At 38.3% G+C, this 16,446-nt stretch overlaps 1 protein-coding gene across 1 annotated transcript; it reads left to right on the forward strand.

Moving 5' to 3' along the window:
- The first annotated feature begins 6,304 nt into the window (after positions 1–6,304).
- synprb (synaptoporin b) lies at positions 6,305–11,437 on the forward strand. The gene is made up of 5 exons (XM_068316092.1): positions 6,305–6,328; positions 6,782–6,906; positions 10,445–10,643; positions 10,783–10,974; positions 11,060–11,437. Exons 1-5 carry the CDS (start codon positions 6,305–6,307, stop codon positions 11,435–11,437), a joined length of 918 nt encoding a protein of 305 aa, XP_068172193.1.
- The last annotated feature ends 5,009 nt before the right edge of the window (positions 11,438–16,446 follow it).

Genomic DNA, 16,446 nt, shown 5'->3' on the forward strand with positions numbered 1-16,446 from the left:
AAGCCGGCAGTCTGGCCGCCAGTCATGCCGCACTCCGCCACCAGAGTAGCCCCCTCACCAGGCACTCGGGCCCACGCCCACGGTAGTCAAGGGGCGTCACCGAAGTCCCGGCTCTTACTGAGCTGCTCTCAGACGGTAGAGCAGACTGTAGGAGCACCGGTGATTATGTAGCAAAACATAAGGAACTTTCAACAATTCTGTTAATAAAGTTTGACTGACTGACTGATCTCAGTATTTCCTAACTATTTGGCGTCGGAAATAACCCCCTTTAAACTTAATTGGTCTTAAAAATGCCATTGTGCTCTCATCTGGAATCTAGTGACGGTCCATTCTATTAGTCTGTGGAAACACGGAGAAACTGGCATAAATGTGAATGAAAGACCCTCAAAGCTGAACTTCCAGCCTTTTCTGAAATTTCAAGAGCAGAGTCACTGCTAGACAAAGGTGCCAACGGGTGTGCTGCATTGATTTACAAATGTAGTTGATAGCTCTGGGCGGGCGGCGGAGGGGCGCATTCAGGCTTGTGTATTCTGTCTGCAGCGACGTGCTGTGAGATTCACGGCGGTGAGACACCGAGGTTAAAGTCAGTTCTAGGAGTAAAACAGCGTCATATTTGCCAGTAAATTAGTAGCCTGACAATAAAAACTAGTTAAAAAATTGTTTAGGACACACAGCAGCAAATAGCTGCACCTCACCTCCGACTGGACTACTGATCGATCGAAACAATATTTAATTAATAAACGAAGACGAACGTCGAAGCTTAAATATCTGCTTCGCACTTCAGATCAGGAAGTAATTCACTCTGTTCACACTGACTGCACTCATAATGAATTTAACCCGTTTTTAATGTCAGGTTTTATATGCGTGTTGACTTCTTTCTGTGATCAAGTGATCAAGTGATCAGGATTCCTTGGTGAGGCTCAGTATGGCTTATTGACATAACAATAGGGGCGATTCAAAGGTAGTCAGGAAGTCATGAATGCAAGCATTACTGCCTGAGCAGCGCGGCTCTGTCTAGTGGACGGATTGCGCAACTACAGCCGCTGCAGTTTATCAAATAAATTTTATTTATTTTTTATTGTGTGTGCCTTATATATGAAATAAATTATGAAACAAACAAATTATTGAGGGTGCGCCTTATAGTCCAGTGCGCCACACAGTGCGGAAAATAATATACTCATTCCTGATCCTATTCTTCCTGGTCACTCCCAGAGAGAACATCAGCATCTTCATCTCTGCTACCTCCAGCTCTGTCTCCTGTCTTTTCCTCAGTGACACTGTCTCTAGACCAAAAAACATCGCTGGTCTCACCACAGTTTTGTAAACCTTTACTTTCATTTTAGCTCTTCTATCACACATCACACCTGACACTTTTCTCCATCCATTCCATCCTGCCAGTACACTCTTCTACTCCTCTTTTCCACACTCTCCATTGCTCTGGACTGTTGACCCTAAGTACCTAAAATCCTCCACATTTTTGAACTCTTCCCCTGTAACTTCACCCACTTGGGTCCATGTCATTCACACACATGTACTCTGTTTTACTGCAGCTAACCTTCATTCCTCTCCTTTCCAGGACAAACCTCCACCTCTCTAGCTTCTCCTCCACCTGTTCCCTGCTCTCACTACAGATCACAATTTTTTTTTTTAAATCAGCATCTCCACATCTACAGCAGTCAGTACACCTCATTCCACTTAATGAGGTTCTGACAAGTGATAATCTGAACCAAATCGTATTTACAATAATGAGGAAAAGTATAAAACACACTGCTGGGATCATCACTAACATCTTGCAAAACAACCAGCCAGATGGAGAAACACAATTCTAATAGCACCACAAATACAACCGTAATTGAAATGATAAAGATAAATAATTAATGACCTTACTACTTACTGAAGTTGAAAAGATTTGAAGAGAAAAAAATTCTGGTTTAGCTGGCAGAGGGATACAGTGAGCATCTGTCATAGTGAGTGTTTCTTCCATCCTTAAAATTTCAAAGAAGGTAGCTCATAAGAACAATCAACCAGCAGACACGCATTGACATGCGGGGACAACTAAACTGCATACGTGATGTTATCCTACAGTTGCTGACGACCATAGGATAACATCAGGAGACCTACAAAAAGAATGGAATGTGGCAGCTGGGGTGAAGTGCCATCGTAAGCCAGGTTGAAGTTGTGCCAAGCTGGGAAAAAAGCCCTTCATTCATGAGAAGCAAGGAAATGTCAGGCCGATGTCTGAAAAAAGACCAAAATGATTGGAATGTAGAAGAATGGAATAAGATCATTGTCTCTGATGAGTACAGTTTTCATCTATCTAATGTTATCTAATGTTTAGACAGAGACCTGGAGAGGCCTGAAAACCACAGTTTCTTACACCCACTGTGAAACTGGTGGAGGATCTGTGATAGTCTGTGATGCAGTCAATCAAAGTACACCATGTTTCAAAATACTGGGTATTGTTGACATTTGAAAAATTACATAGACTTTTATGTTTCAGTTTTACTGTTATTTGCATGCAAAATATACACAAAATTTATTGGTTGGGACTGTATGTCCACATGTAATGTTCACATTCAAAAGTATACTAGTAAAGTGCAAACAATTTTTTTCCTTTACAGTTTATTACAGGGCCTGTACACAGTAATATATACACATGTGAATTACTAACACCAGAGTGTGCCACTAATTTCCTGTTAGGGATTAATTGAGTATGTAAAATGTAAAAAAAAAATTAAAAATCAATTGTTTGTTTATCAGCTGCAATATTGTTTTTGAACTGATATCATTGCAGAAACAGAGGTACAGTACCTAAGGTTTGGAATATTGTTTTTGCTAGTGTGGGATGTTGTGTGTGTCTCCTGTTGTTGCTATCTCTCTAACACATACCCAGACTGACTCTCACTTATTCTCTGCAAAATGATGAAACCAAAAGGAAAATCAGAGGATACTAAAGGCCAGATGGTCTCTGAAAGAATTAAAGAGTGAGTTAAAGAGCAACTTTGATAACTTAGTGAGTGACTTTGATAAAAAGTTCGAATAAAAGCTAAAACCGGTGCTAGACGCCTTGGAAGAGATGAAGGACAAAATGAAGAAAATGCAGAAAGACATAGATGAAAAAGACCGAAAAATTGTTGTCTTGGAACAGGGACAACAAAGAATGGATGATTTGGAATAAAGAATTCGTATAAATGATGTGATCATCACTGGAATCAAAATCAAGCAGAGGAATTACAGAAATGCTATGGCTAGCACTGACATCGAATCTCTGGAGCAACAAGTGAGTTCTCAACTGAGGGACCTGGAGATAACTATAGATCTGGACCAGATTGAGACATGTTACCCATTACCATCTGGAGGTAGGAGACCACCTGCAGTGCTGATAAAATTCAACAATCGTAAACACAAGATAGCTCTTCTGAAACAAGGCTTCAAACTGAAAGGAAAATGTCTACATTAATGAGAATCTCACCAAAAAGAATGCTGATATCGCTAAAATAGCTCGACAACTGAAGAAGAATGGGCTGATCCACAACACCTGGACCAACAACTGCAGGATCTTCATCAAAACAAAGGGGCTTTCTTCGGACCAGATGAAAACAATGGTGATCAGGAGTGCAGAGGAGTTGGTGAAATATGAGCAATAAAGATGGACAAGAATTGTTACTACAACAAAGATCAGCACAACAGAGTCACTTCAATATTAGGAGCTCTACGATTTTAAACACGTCAAGTATTTCATGGAACAGTCGAAAAAATCAACATCATTGATGTCAGAAACATGGACTAACGAACAACCCCTCAAAACAACAACAACAACAACAACAACAACAACATGTATTTGTAATAGCATGGGATAACATTAACTTTGAGACTTTAAAGAGCATGTTGATATCTTTTGACAATATAATACCATGTGAAACTGTTAAAGTGTCTGCAACAAACTGGTTAATTCTTGTATAAAAACTGTTTGCTGAAAGAGGTGAAGGTGATCATTATATTCTTGTGGAGAAGACTGGCAAGGTCAACGTCTAGTTTTGACTATCCATGATGTTAACAAACCTTGTGTTCCTAGGAAGAATGTAAACATGGTTATACTGTAGGGTAAAAGGCTAATGTCTGGAAGTGGATAAGGGAATGAACGTCTGTCAAAATTCAATGTATGAGCTGGTTGGAAACTTTTCATGTCTGACTTTGTTGATTACATATTGTCATGAGAGAAATGTTTTGTTGATAATTTAGGGGATGGAAATCTTACAAGCAAATGGCTTCTACCTGGTAACCCTTTTTTTTTTTTTTTTCGGATGTTGTTGATAATGTTTCAACACTGATGAAATGTCAGTGTTCTCTTCTTTCCATGTCTGGAAAGAAGAGAAATGAACTGAATGAATGAATAAATAAATAAATAAATAAATCGTAAAAAATAAAAAAAACAATCTCTAATTTTGTTGGGAGGTGTAGCTTGTCTGTTAAGAAAATGAAAGCATTGTGGAAATATGTTCACTGACTGCATATTGTGTTAAAGCAACATTAAATGTGTGAATGGCATGGCCACAAAAGACCAATTCTGTGCTAATTGTATTTAGAGTTCTGAAAATGTGACTACTGTTTGGACAAACTCTTGTAAGCAACTCAAAAAAACTGTAAATAAAAAACAATTAATTAAGTAGTAATACAAATTTTCCACCAGAGGAGGTCAGCAGAGTGTCTTTTATAGTATGAGAAGCTTCATCGTCCTTCGGGAAATAAAACATTTACAACTTGAATTTCAAAACAGTTTGTGATAAACCAGAAATTAAATATGTTGTGACAACGACATCAAAGACAACGACATCTAAAACAGGGAGATATGGTCATTTCTCTACTATTCCATCAATTTAGGTTGAAGTTTGTTATTTAATATAAATATAGCTTATTCTGAATGCCATGCTGGCAAAACATTTGAAGCAAGTTAATGTGAGACAAAGCCAACAAAAAACACACAGAAGTGAAAGTTACTTGATTACAGAGAACCTCAGAAGGCTGTTTTTCATAAACAAAGATGAAATGTCACTGTTGTACACACTGAATATGTATTTATTCAATCATTCATTCATCTTCCTGATTGGTTTTTCCCCTGACACGGGTCATGGGGGTTGCTGCAGTCTATCACAGCTGACTTATGGGTGAGAGCCAGGGAATACTCCGAGCAAGACGCCAGTGCACTGTGAAACCTTCAACATTTATCAATAACTATTTCTAACACAATCTTTCATGTTTTAAAGAGGAAACATCCTTTGACCAATTTCAGCTTGATTACGTGACATAATATTTTATCCTTAAATTATGTATCTCATCAGTGACCCGTGACAGTGGATGAAGTGGGCATCAAAAATGAATGAATGATTGAATATTTTACCTAATGCCAGTATTCTTGATTATGCACATAATAACAAGGATTATCAAATATTTTGATTGGTTTTCAACAGATTGATTGATACACTGCTGAGTGGAGTCTACCTTCTTGTGTAGGGGTGTAAAAGTCTTCGGTTTAGTGGCAAAATAAGTTGATGACATATACTGTATATTTAAAAAAAAACCCAAATTACCAAATAAATTACACATGAACAAAAAGAATGATTAACTTCCATCTTTTATTTTATTCTTCTTCTTCTTCTTCTAAGTAAGCCAAAGACTTTGGAAAGTTGAAGTAAAAATAAAGGTAAATTATTTTTCTTTGTATAAAATACTGTGATTTCAAAACAATTCATCTTTAAAATCACAAAGCTCATCAGTTTTTAAAGGTATCTAATCTAGCCTAAATCTAGCCTACATTCAGTGGTTTTTGTTTTTAGAAGTTCAGTTCAGGAAACTATTCATATCCTGAAATACATTGTGAAGGCCTGAAATGTGTTACAGAAAAAAGAAAAGAAAAAAAAATCCCTGATTCCACATTTTTGATAATTTGTCAGATAACCCATTGGTTTTAGTTTTAATAGAAATTATAGAAATGTATTAGTCCAGCCAAATGACAAAGGCATATTTCAGTTTATCAAGATAAGTTGAAAACAATTTTGGGTTATCATTGCTCCAGCTATTTCTACAAGTTTGACAGTAAACTTAAATACATTACAGTATTTATGGATCATAGCGCTTTTGAACGAATTAAGAGGTATAAAAAATATCAGACTCCTCCCTGGAGAAGAAATCTCCTGCAGGTCCTCCCCTTTTCTGGAAAGAGTCACTCTCTCGCCTCTGTCTCCAACACCATTTCAATCCAGCAAAAGCTCTCAACGCTGTGTTTGATTAGATCTATGATTTTTAAATGTGTATGGTCATCTTTGCTCCGGTGAGTCCCATTGATCTTGTCCTGTATTTCCTAGTTTTCCTAGAATTTTTGGTTTTAATAAGTTGTGTTCTCTATTGTGTAAAGTAAATATCTTGTGTGATAGTTTGTTGATTGAACAATTACATTCTGAAATGATTACCTTTATTGAAGACTGAAAATTGTATTTGAAACAGGAAAATCTATTCAATGTAGTACATTTCCATAGCTTTGTACGAATTCACATGGAGGATATAAAGTTACAATGAATAAGTGCCTTCAGAAGTGTGTGATGCGTCTTCAAATTTGAGCTCAGTGTACCGCTGTGCACAGTGAGCATCACTGTCAGCTGTCTTCCGACATTTGAATTATTCATGCTGATTATAAATCCTGATAATCAATCTGGTTACTTATTGATGTTAATACATTATTCAGTATTGTGATCCTTTTATGAATATTTATCGCTTCCATCAATAGATTTTTGCCGTCTGTGCTTTTGCAACATGCGGAGGATACTATGGTCATCTCCAGGTTGAAGTGGACTGCGCAGCTAGAAGACAGAGTAACTTCAGCATCGGCATTGATTTTGGCTATCCATTCAGGTAAAGCAGGCGTTTGTTCTTTCTTACAAAATGCTCAAACATGTGATATGTACGACTGTAAACACCCATGATACATGGTGATATCCTATTTATCTTTGAATCTGATGTCAAATGTTAACTGCAATACAGTGTCATTTATAATATCTAATTCTATGTTTGAGATTTTTCACAGATATTTATTTAATTTTTTAAACATTTTTTAATATATGACTTCATTCTAAAATATAGAACATATAAATAAGAATGTGTATTTGAAAAGCCATTATCTCTGCATTCCACTGTAAAAAATAGTTGGAAAAAATAAAGATTTGAAAGCTTCACAGCTCAACTTCACCTTGTCCAGATAAGAACATCTTCTCCCTGCTCACAGGGAGAAAGTGCAATGCAGAGCAGGAAACAGTTCCATCCCAAAATCTTTCCCAAAATCTTTTAAATGTGCTTTTAAGTTGTTTGATGAAACTGGAGCCAAGTCTTTCCAGATGTTTCCTCAGGTGGTCTCTGTCTTTGGAGCCTGTACACGAATGAAAAAAAGGGGTGCATTTCTTGTTCCTCTGTCATGCTGACTCCTACAGATATGAGTGTTCTTGCTATCATCTGATACTTTTTAGCCTTCTGGGAACAAACCAGTACGATGTTCAACAAGTTTGATTGTCTTGCTGAAGGTAGAGTGAATTCTATTTTGGTTTTCTCTTAATTCTCCAGCTATTGTAAACAAAATAATTTCCTAATGTGGCTGATTGGTCGCACTTTTGGTGTGGTCTGAGCACTGGTCTGGAGCACACCAGAGAACATTTAATAAAAATAACATGGTACTGTACGCAAAATAAAAATTCTGAATATACAAAAAAGAAAAGTTCCAAAACACATTAAAAAGAATACAGAATACAATACTGTATATGCAGTCTTGAAGAGTCCAGGGACTGCAGTGGGATGCAAATATATATAAATATCATCCCTACCTATATATTTGAATAAGCTCACTTGAAAACCTCATGCTGTCCCCTTCCGGCCTCTACCCAAGTTCGGGCCGCTATCTGAGTTAGCTCCGGTCTTCACATTTGTGCATGTCTCTCACTTACGGAGCCGTTTTGGCTTCGTCAAACATAGCGTTTTATATTCTTTAATTGTGACAGACCTCATGTTGTCGTGTGGGGAACCCCGATGCTTTATTCACCAGGACAAAACTCACGAAGCCGGCGTCTACCCGGATGGCCGGACTGTAATGCCAAAGCGGCCTCGTCTGCGCGTTTGTCCGTCCCACACACATGGAGCCGTTATGGCTTCGTCGGACACAGCAGTTTGTTTTTCGTGACGGCGAAGAAAAAAAAAGAAAACAAAGTCTGGTATTATTGTTTTATCATGGAAATTCTAGAGGTTCACACTAGTATAATATGAAATAATAGAAAATAAGCACCATGAAATATATGTAACAAATATAAGGAAAAATAATGACAAACCTTGAATTATGGTGCCCTGTTAAAAATATGTATATTTTCTTTTATGCTAATATTTATTTTAGTACAAACAATTTCACCTATTGGTGATTGGTGTAAGTGAGCATAATAGGTGCTCCTGGCAGCATTTGCATTCCCTACTGCAGTGTGCTGTATGTGCTGGAATTTTTTGTGAAATCATAGTCTGAAATCACATAAAGTATGATTAAGTTTTCTTCATAATTCGCTAATCTGACACTTTCTATTTCTGGTGAATTTGCAAAGAAAGATTGCTGCTGAAGAAACTGCTGAAAATGAAATCAATATTACTGAGGTTTTGTATCTTAGCCCATTACTCCCTTTTCCATTAGTTTTTCTTCTTATGTGAGTTTCTGTCATGATTTTCGCTACAGAGACTTCTCTTCTCTTCTCTTCTCTTCTCTTCTCTTCTCTTCTCTTCTCTTCTCTTCTCTTCTCTTCTCTTCTCTTCTCTTCTCTTCTCTTCTCTCCTCTCCTCTCCTCTCCTCTCCTCTCCTCTCCTCTCCTCTTCTCTACCAGATGATGACCTTTCACCTGTTGTGCTTATTATAGTATTACTCAATAGTAATATCTATTCAACAAATCATCAGGGTCGTTATGAATTTTGTAATGAACGGTTAATATATATATTTCTGTACCTCTGCAGAAGGAAATATCTACTCTTGAATAAGAGGCTAAACAGAATATATAACTAATGACCCATTACAAGCTGCAGATCTTATATTTTATCATTTATCCTTAATGACCAACAATGATAGTCCACATAGAGACAAAAGTGTGAATTTGAACTATGCATCCTTTTCTAATCTTCTCTCTTAATGCGATTACAACAGACATAGACGTTAATAGCAAACAGTTAATCTTCTTAAACTTAAACTTACTTTATTAATCCCCAAATGGGAAATTATCTTTAAACTCACACCGTATACATAGATGTTAGACATGCGCATACACACACACACACACACACACACACACACACACACACACACACACACACACACACACATATATATATATTGTGTACAGGCCCCTGAGACAAACACACAACACACTAGGGGCCTGTAGGCATGCAATTAGTACAGGGGGAGGCAGAGTGATGGGCAGTGACTTCATGGTAAAGCCCCAACCGAGCAGCTTGCAAGGTGGACGGCACCTTGCTCAAGGGTGCCTCTACTGGCTAGGCGGGAGCAGGAATCGAACTACCGATCCTGGATCATGGGACACCCACTCTACCACTGAGCCACTGCCACCCCAATTTGTTGATATAAAAGTAATGATTTTATTTATATACGTATGTGTTTGGTGAAGGTGTCTAATAAAGGTATAAATATTAATTTGGTGACAAAGAAGCAAAAGAAAGAGCCGTTTCTCATCTAACAAATAAACTCAGGACCTGTGGAGCTGCTAAATAACTCTTCAGTGTAATAAACATACATTTCGTATGCAGAATGAAGCCACTGCATGCCTTTGTCTGTTTTGTTATTATGAACAAAAACTTTTCAAATATTGTCATCTATATTGTCATCAATATTGTACAATTTCAAAATAAGCAGGTGTAATCTGTGATGACTCTTGAAGTACCAAATGTCACTGGATTTCCCTCTCTTTTACATTCTCATCCTCTGCATCTCTTCTGAGGGTCCCAATATCTCCCCATTTCCAGCTATTTGTATTATTCTATAAACTAGATGTTTACTGCTGTTAAATGTTTTTTGAATGTTCTCTTTTTTGGTTGCCCAAATAACATGTTGCCAAAGATCACAACCCCTTCCTGTTCTACTGCTTCATTCCATTTTTACAAACATTGATTTGACACTGTTACTGCCTCCTCTGCCGCCTCACACGCAGTACAACAGTGAACACTGATTATACATTTACAACAACAACCACAGTACAATTCTGTCTAGAAGAACCTGTATAAAAGGAGTTTCTGCGTGCATTGACAGATTCACAGAAGTCTCATGAGAAGGACAAGGCACAAACTTGGACATGAAGTTTTCCATTTTTTTACAGTTGAAGTAAGTGTTCTCATAATTTTTCCCCATCCTCTATCTGTCTTGTAGATTACAAGATGTGCATTTCAAGGCCCCCTTATGTGATACAAATAGTCACGAGATTCTTTTCCTGGATGGTGACTTTTCTTCAGCTTCTCGTTTTTTCCTGACCGTGGGTGTTCTTGCTTTCCTGTACTCTCTCTTGGCAACTGTTGTCTATGTGTTCTACCAGAACAAGTACCTGAAGAACAACAGAGGCCCACTTGTGGTCAGTAATTTTTGAAATAACACTCTTAAAACACCTGTTAATTTTGTTCAGGCAACCTGAGACACATAAAAGCCAATATTCAATTCTTGTGTGACTTCCTGTCCTTCATGTTTCCTCTCTGCTGTCTTGTCCTGAGCAGGATTTCCTTGTTACAGTCATCTTCTCCTTCGTGTGGCTGATCAGCAGTTGCTGTTGGGCCAAAAGTCTTTCTGATATCAAGAAAGCAACAAATCCGACACAGGTTCTTTTGCTCATCACCGCCTGCAGAGCTCAAGAGAACAAATGTACAGCTACCCAGGAGCCTCTCTGGTCACGTCTGAATACATCTGTGGTAGGTAGTCGTTTGCCCATGAAGTACTGAAACCCATCTCTGGATGAAACAAATGTTTTACTTTTGCTCCTTCTCTTATCCACAGCTTTTTGGATTTGTAAACATTATCCTCTGGTTTGGAAATATCTGGTTTGTCTTCAAAGAGACAGGCTGGTATAAGACAGGTCAGAGATATCCAACCCGGAGTGCTTTTGGGAAACGGGCCAGTGAAATGCGGCAACGGCTCCACAGTGAAAGCAGCTTTGATCAACCAGAAGAGAGTTTTAGTCCTCACCCTTCCAGACAAAACAGTTTCAACCAGTCAAAGAAAGAGTTTGGTCAGCACATCCACAAACAAGTTAGCTTCAATGAGTTCCAGTCAAACTTGACCTTACCACACGCATATCTTGGCAAACCTGTCTTTCATGACATGGAGAATAAAGCAGCTTCTCAAGGGCCAAAGATATTTGTTGATGAGATGTAATATTGTCCTGAACATTTTTAAACTGTGGTTAATAACTGATTAATAATCAATAAAACACTTGCAGTTGTAGCATCAAAACAAATTAGATAAAGGTGGTCAGAAGTGCTCTTTGAACAAAGTTGCAGCCACAAACTTTAGTGACTGCTCAAAACTACTGTATTTACATTTTCCATATAGATTTAGAGATTAAATTTATGATTAGTATCGTGAAAGTATGTAGTATTTACAAGTGTATATTGCTGGTTTAAAGAGTTCAGAAGTACTATTCTCATACATGCTCCACTCACTAAAGGATGTGGTATTTCCCCATGACTTTTTCTTAATTCCTTTAAATTAATTGCTTTAGACAATCTCCCCACCTATATATTTGAATAAGCTCACTTGAAAACCTCACGGTGTCACGTTTTAACTCCACCCACTACCTGTCGATCAAGCGCCCACCCAATCACGACCCCCAACCAATCATGGCACATCTGCCAGAAGGAATCACATGAACAATAAGGCGTAAGGCATCAGGCTGCGAGGCTCTCTGTTGCGGTTACTCCTTACATCCACACGACAACTCAGATATCAGGGACGAAAACGCTGGCCAAAGTGAAGTTTTTTGAAAATGCCAGGTTTGCGTTGTCATGTGGAAACTGTAACCGAAACTTTCTAAGTAGGGGGCGTCTCCCTGCGATGAAAACCGCTGTGACGTTAGTGCGTGTGACCCATGTCTACATTTACACACAGAATGGATGGTGTTGAAACCTGCTATTTTCTGATGTAAAAAAGCTCCAGGTCAAAGACGCGTTGATAAACATGCTTGACAGTTGGATATTTGTTTGTCTGTTTCTTTCTTTATGAGTCATAAATTTTATTTATTTACTTACTTATTTATTTATTTATTCATTCATTCATTCAAGTTCCTCGCCACAAATGCCGACGCCAGTTCTGGGTCAGACCAGGATGCACTGCCTGCTGGTGGGAGAACTCTGTGATTGGTGCGCTTGCTTTATAATATCAATACATTTGTTTTCATATGTTTGGTATGAAGTCTGATATAATTGTTTTATCGTGGAATTTCCACGGGTTCCCGCTAGTATTTTTTAAATTTATATCACCAGTATCCAGTATCACCAGTATCCATTAAAATTTCAAGGAATAAATGATGAGTACTATATTTATTGAGCATGATGTTAGGGTGTGGAATATACGAGGTATATTCCACACCCTACAGTACACATCTTACCCCATGCTTTTTGTTTGATTGAAATCATGTGCAGTATCAGAAATACATATATAACCAATGTGGTTGTGTTAACTTTATGAATATTTAATGACTGAGTGTAATATTTATTATCTTCATTCTTACTGATGGATTCCATGATATAATCATAGTGTGGCGTCTCAATGTCATTTTTGTCACTTTCTTTTTTAATAAAGGGTTATTATGAATGGAAAAATAAATATCGACAGTTGTGTTGTATCAATTACTGTATGATATAATTGTTGAAACTGTATTGTCAGTATTTTCATTTTTTCATTCAGTTATTATACCAACATCAAAGTAGCGCTTCAGAAAGAAGCTGGCATTTCAGCCAGATCTAGAAAATACTCTTAACTTACATTTCTCACATAAGCTGAATAAGACTTCTGCAAGCCAATCAGAACACTAAATAAGTACTATCTTCTACTAAGTCCACTGTAGTTGCAGGTGATTGGCTCATGGTAGTACCACCTGGTGGTACCATGGGGTAAAATGGGTTTCTAGTACCTCAGCTTTACCTCACAGATTTGTTACTACAACTCCGGTAAGGAAGTCATAGGTTTGATTCGCATGTTTGATTTGGCAAAAGTTTTACGCCAGATGCCCTTCTTAACGCCACCCTCTGAATTTATCCGGGCTTGGGACCAGCACAATAAGACACTGGCTTGTGTCCTCTTGTGGCTACACTGAGCAGAATAGTATATTAAGTTCTTTGATATGGCAATGTGCTGTTAATGTGATATCATGAGAGTACTAGCTGTGTATGTCCAGAATGTAACGGAGGTTTTTTGAAGCACAGGACACTATACATGTGTATTGAACTATTAATGATGAAGGCTGATAATAGTTGAAATTCCCGATATGGATAAATTCTATGTATAATTAATATAAAAATTACATTACAAACTTTACAGATAAATATTGAAAATATTTAACATTAAAAAGACAATACATTACATGTTATTGTTGCTAATAAATGTCTTGAAAAGGAATATAAAATAATTATAAATTACTCAACTCAAGTTTGATTGAATCACATACTGTTTTGTTTTTATAAATACCTCTAATACCAAGTCCATAAGTATGATCTGAACGCAGGCATTGAATGGCCTGTCATGCCTCGATGCACAGCTCCATGTAAATAGGTTCCATCCATCACTCATTAGCCACCCCTTGTCGGATGCAGCTGGAGTTCTGCATCCGGCAACATGGGAACTCTAGATGTTTCTTAAAGCTGTTGACTGAATTGGCACTAACTACTTCCTCGGGTTGTGAGTTCCTTATCTACACAATCATGTTTGAAAAACTGTACTTATGCACATCAAGACATGCTTTTAGTTGTTCTAGTTTAAGACTGTTTCCTCTTGTAGACAGAGGTTTCCCAATCGTACTACAGTAACCTGGATCTTCATCTACAGTCTATAAATTATAGAGCTAAAGATTGAAGATGGTTTATGCCAGTGGTTCTTAACCTTGTTGGAGGTACCGAACCCTGCCGGTTTCATATGCTCACTCACCGAACCCTTTAGTAAAAAAAATAAAACATATTTTTTTGTGAAATTGAAGACATAAGTACAGTCTATGTTTTACTGGTGTATTTAATTAATTGTGCATTAATGTCACCTTTTTCAAAGAACAAAACCAGGACAGTGCATGAACTCACATGAAATTAACTACCTGCAAATCAGTGTGACTTCTGCTGTTGTTATTGAGAGACCAGTTCAGATATGCGTGGCTTCACCTTGGCAAGTGCTACTCATATATCATTTTCTCAGCAAAGTCTGTTTTTGTTTTCCATGCAGCTTAAGGAAGTGGTCCTTTATTTTTGCCAGTGCGAGACTAGAGTTGCTCAACTTGACATTGCAAATCATGCAGAACGCTGACTCACATAATGGTCCGTTATACAGTACATGTGAATTCACGTTAATAATAATAATAATAATGGATTAGATTTATATAGCGCTTTTCTGGACACTCAAAGATGCTTTACATTGGATCCGTTATTCATTCACTCCTCATTCATACTTGGTGATGGTAAGCTACCTATGTAGCCACAGCTGCCTTGGGGCAGACTGGGGGAGACATGGCTGCCAATCTGCGCTTATGGCCCCTCCGACCACCAGCGGAACAATCACACACATTCACACACCAGCGACTACCCCCCTGGAGGCAAGGGAAGGAAAGTGTCTTGCCCAAGGACACAACGGCAAATGACTCGGCGGGAGCGGGAATCGATCCTGAATTATTGGATGACCCACTCTTCCACTGAGCCACGGCCGCCCATTGTACATATTCGTCTGAGCACTTTCATTTTTTGCTCAACATAGTTACTATGAAATAAAATATTAAGAAAGCAATCAGATGACGTACCATCATGACAGGCATAAATCGACTACTGAGTGCGCAAAATCCCATGTAGCATAGGTAGGCTAATCAATGTAGCGTCACGTGATCACCTGCAGCCAGTGATGGCCAAAGGGGGCTTGTCATCACCAATTGACACGATGTGTCAAACGTACACAGTGATTCGTGTATGTTCGTGTATCTTGACCTCCGTCTCTGCTGAACCCCTGAGACCGACTCACTGAACCCCTAGGGTTCGATCGAACCCAGGTTAAGAACCACTGGTTTATACAAACTCAGTGAGTATGAAGTGTTTTGAGTGTGGAGACATGGGCCTTAAACTAGTGCCAGCTAGAACTGTGAAGGATGGTGACAGAACATCTTTCTTCTTATTAAAGCTTAAGAGTTGCTGTTGAATCTGCTGGTCTTAGAGAATGCAATGAGGGGAGGGGACTGCTATCTCGTGGACATCTTAGATTTCACTAGACAGTGCTCTACACTCAGTATTCTGCTTTTGGAAATATTTTAACTATTTTGGGCAAAATGAAAATAAAGATGACGATTCTTTTTCTTCCCTTAGTCTGTGGTGGAAGGTTGGGAATAGTCACATCAGGGTCTTCTGCCAGTAATCTTCCTAATCAACAGCAGTTGATAGGCTGGAGGGAGATATTGGGGAGTTAATCTCAGACAGACGAAAAAAAGAAAAAAAAGATCCTTGAACAATTTAAGGGAGCTCTGGTCTTTTCCATGCTGAGGGACATGGATGCTCCCACCTTTTAATTTTTTCCCCCTGAAGAGGTCTGAGGCCCAGAAGAAACTGATCTGTTTCACAAACAGTCTGTTTTTAACTGCTAATTGGAAGCTGACCTCTGCCTTCTAGATGCACCCGTTCTCAGCTGAGGACTGTGATGGAGATGCTGATGTCGAGCTGCTAAATGCCTAAGACCTCTGGGACAGCGCCTCATGGACACTGTGGCCTTCAGACTTTAGATGCTTCAGAAACTGCAGTACATCATTCCTGTCTGGATGACTATGGATAAGCTGCTTTTCTGAAAGGCTGGCAGACTTGGTCTTGTCAAACAGCTGAGTGTGACCTCCCAAATCTTTTACCATTTTAGGCTCTGTGTTTGAAACCTAGAGGACATTGAACTTTTGTCCTACTGAGGTCAAGCTTGAACTGTGGCCATATGAGAGACCATTATTTTATACTATATTCTTTTCATTTACCATGAGGAGAAGTTTCGTTGGTGCAGGGATGACTAAATTTGAGCATCTTATTGGAACATCTGTGTAGAGGTTGGCTGAGATGAAGACATTCAGTCCACCAGAGATTGTCATGACCTTGTGGAGGAAAAAACTTTGTGGAGGTGTAAAAAATATGTTTTTGTTTAAATGCATTCCATAAAATAAGAAAATC

Source organism: Antennarius striatus, chromosome 5, assembly GCF_040054535.1.
Source record: "Antennarius striatus isolate MH-2024 chromosome 5, ASM4005453v1, whole genome shotgun sequence".
Classification (NCBI taxonomy): Eukaryota; Metazoa; Chordata; class Actinopteri; order Lophiiformes; family Antennariidae; genus Antennarius; species Antennarius striatus.

Bases quoted from the DNA above. Each gene is read 5' to 3' on its own strand.
- synprb (XM_068316092.1), top strand. From the start codon at position 6,305: ATGTGTATGGTCATCTTTGCTCCG. The intron at 6,329-6,781 runs GTGAGTCCCATT...TTCCATCAATAG, and splicing joins GTATGGTCATCTTTGCTCCG to ATTTTTGCCGTCTGTGCTTT. The intron at 10,975-11,059 runs GTAGGTAGTCGT...TCTTATCCACAG, and splicing joins CACGTCTGAATACATCTGTG to CTTTTTGGATTTGTAAACAT.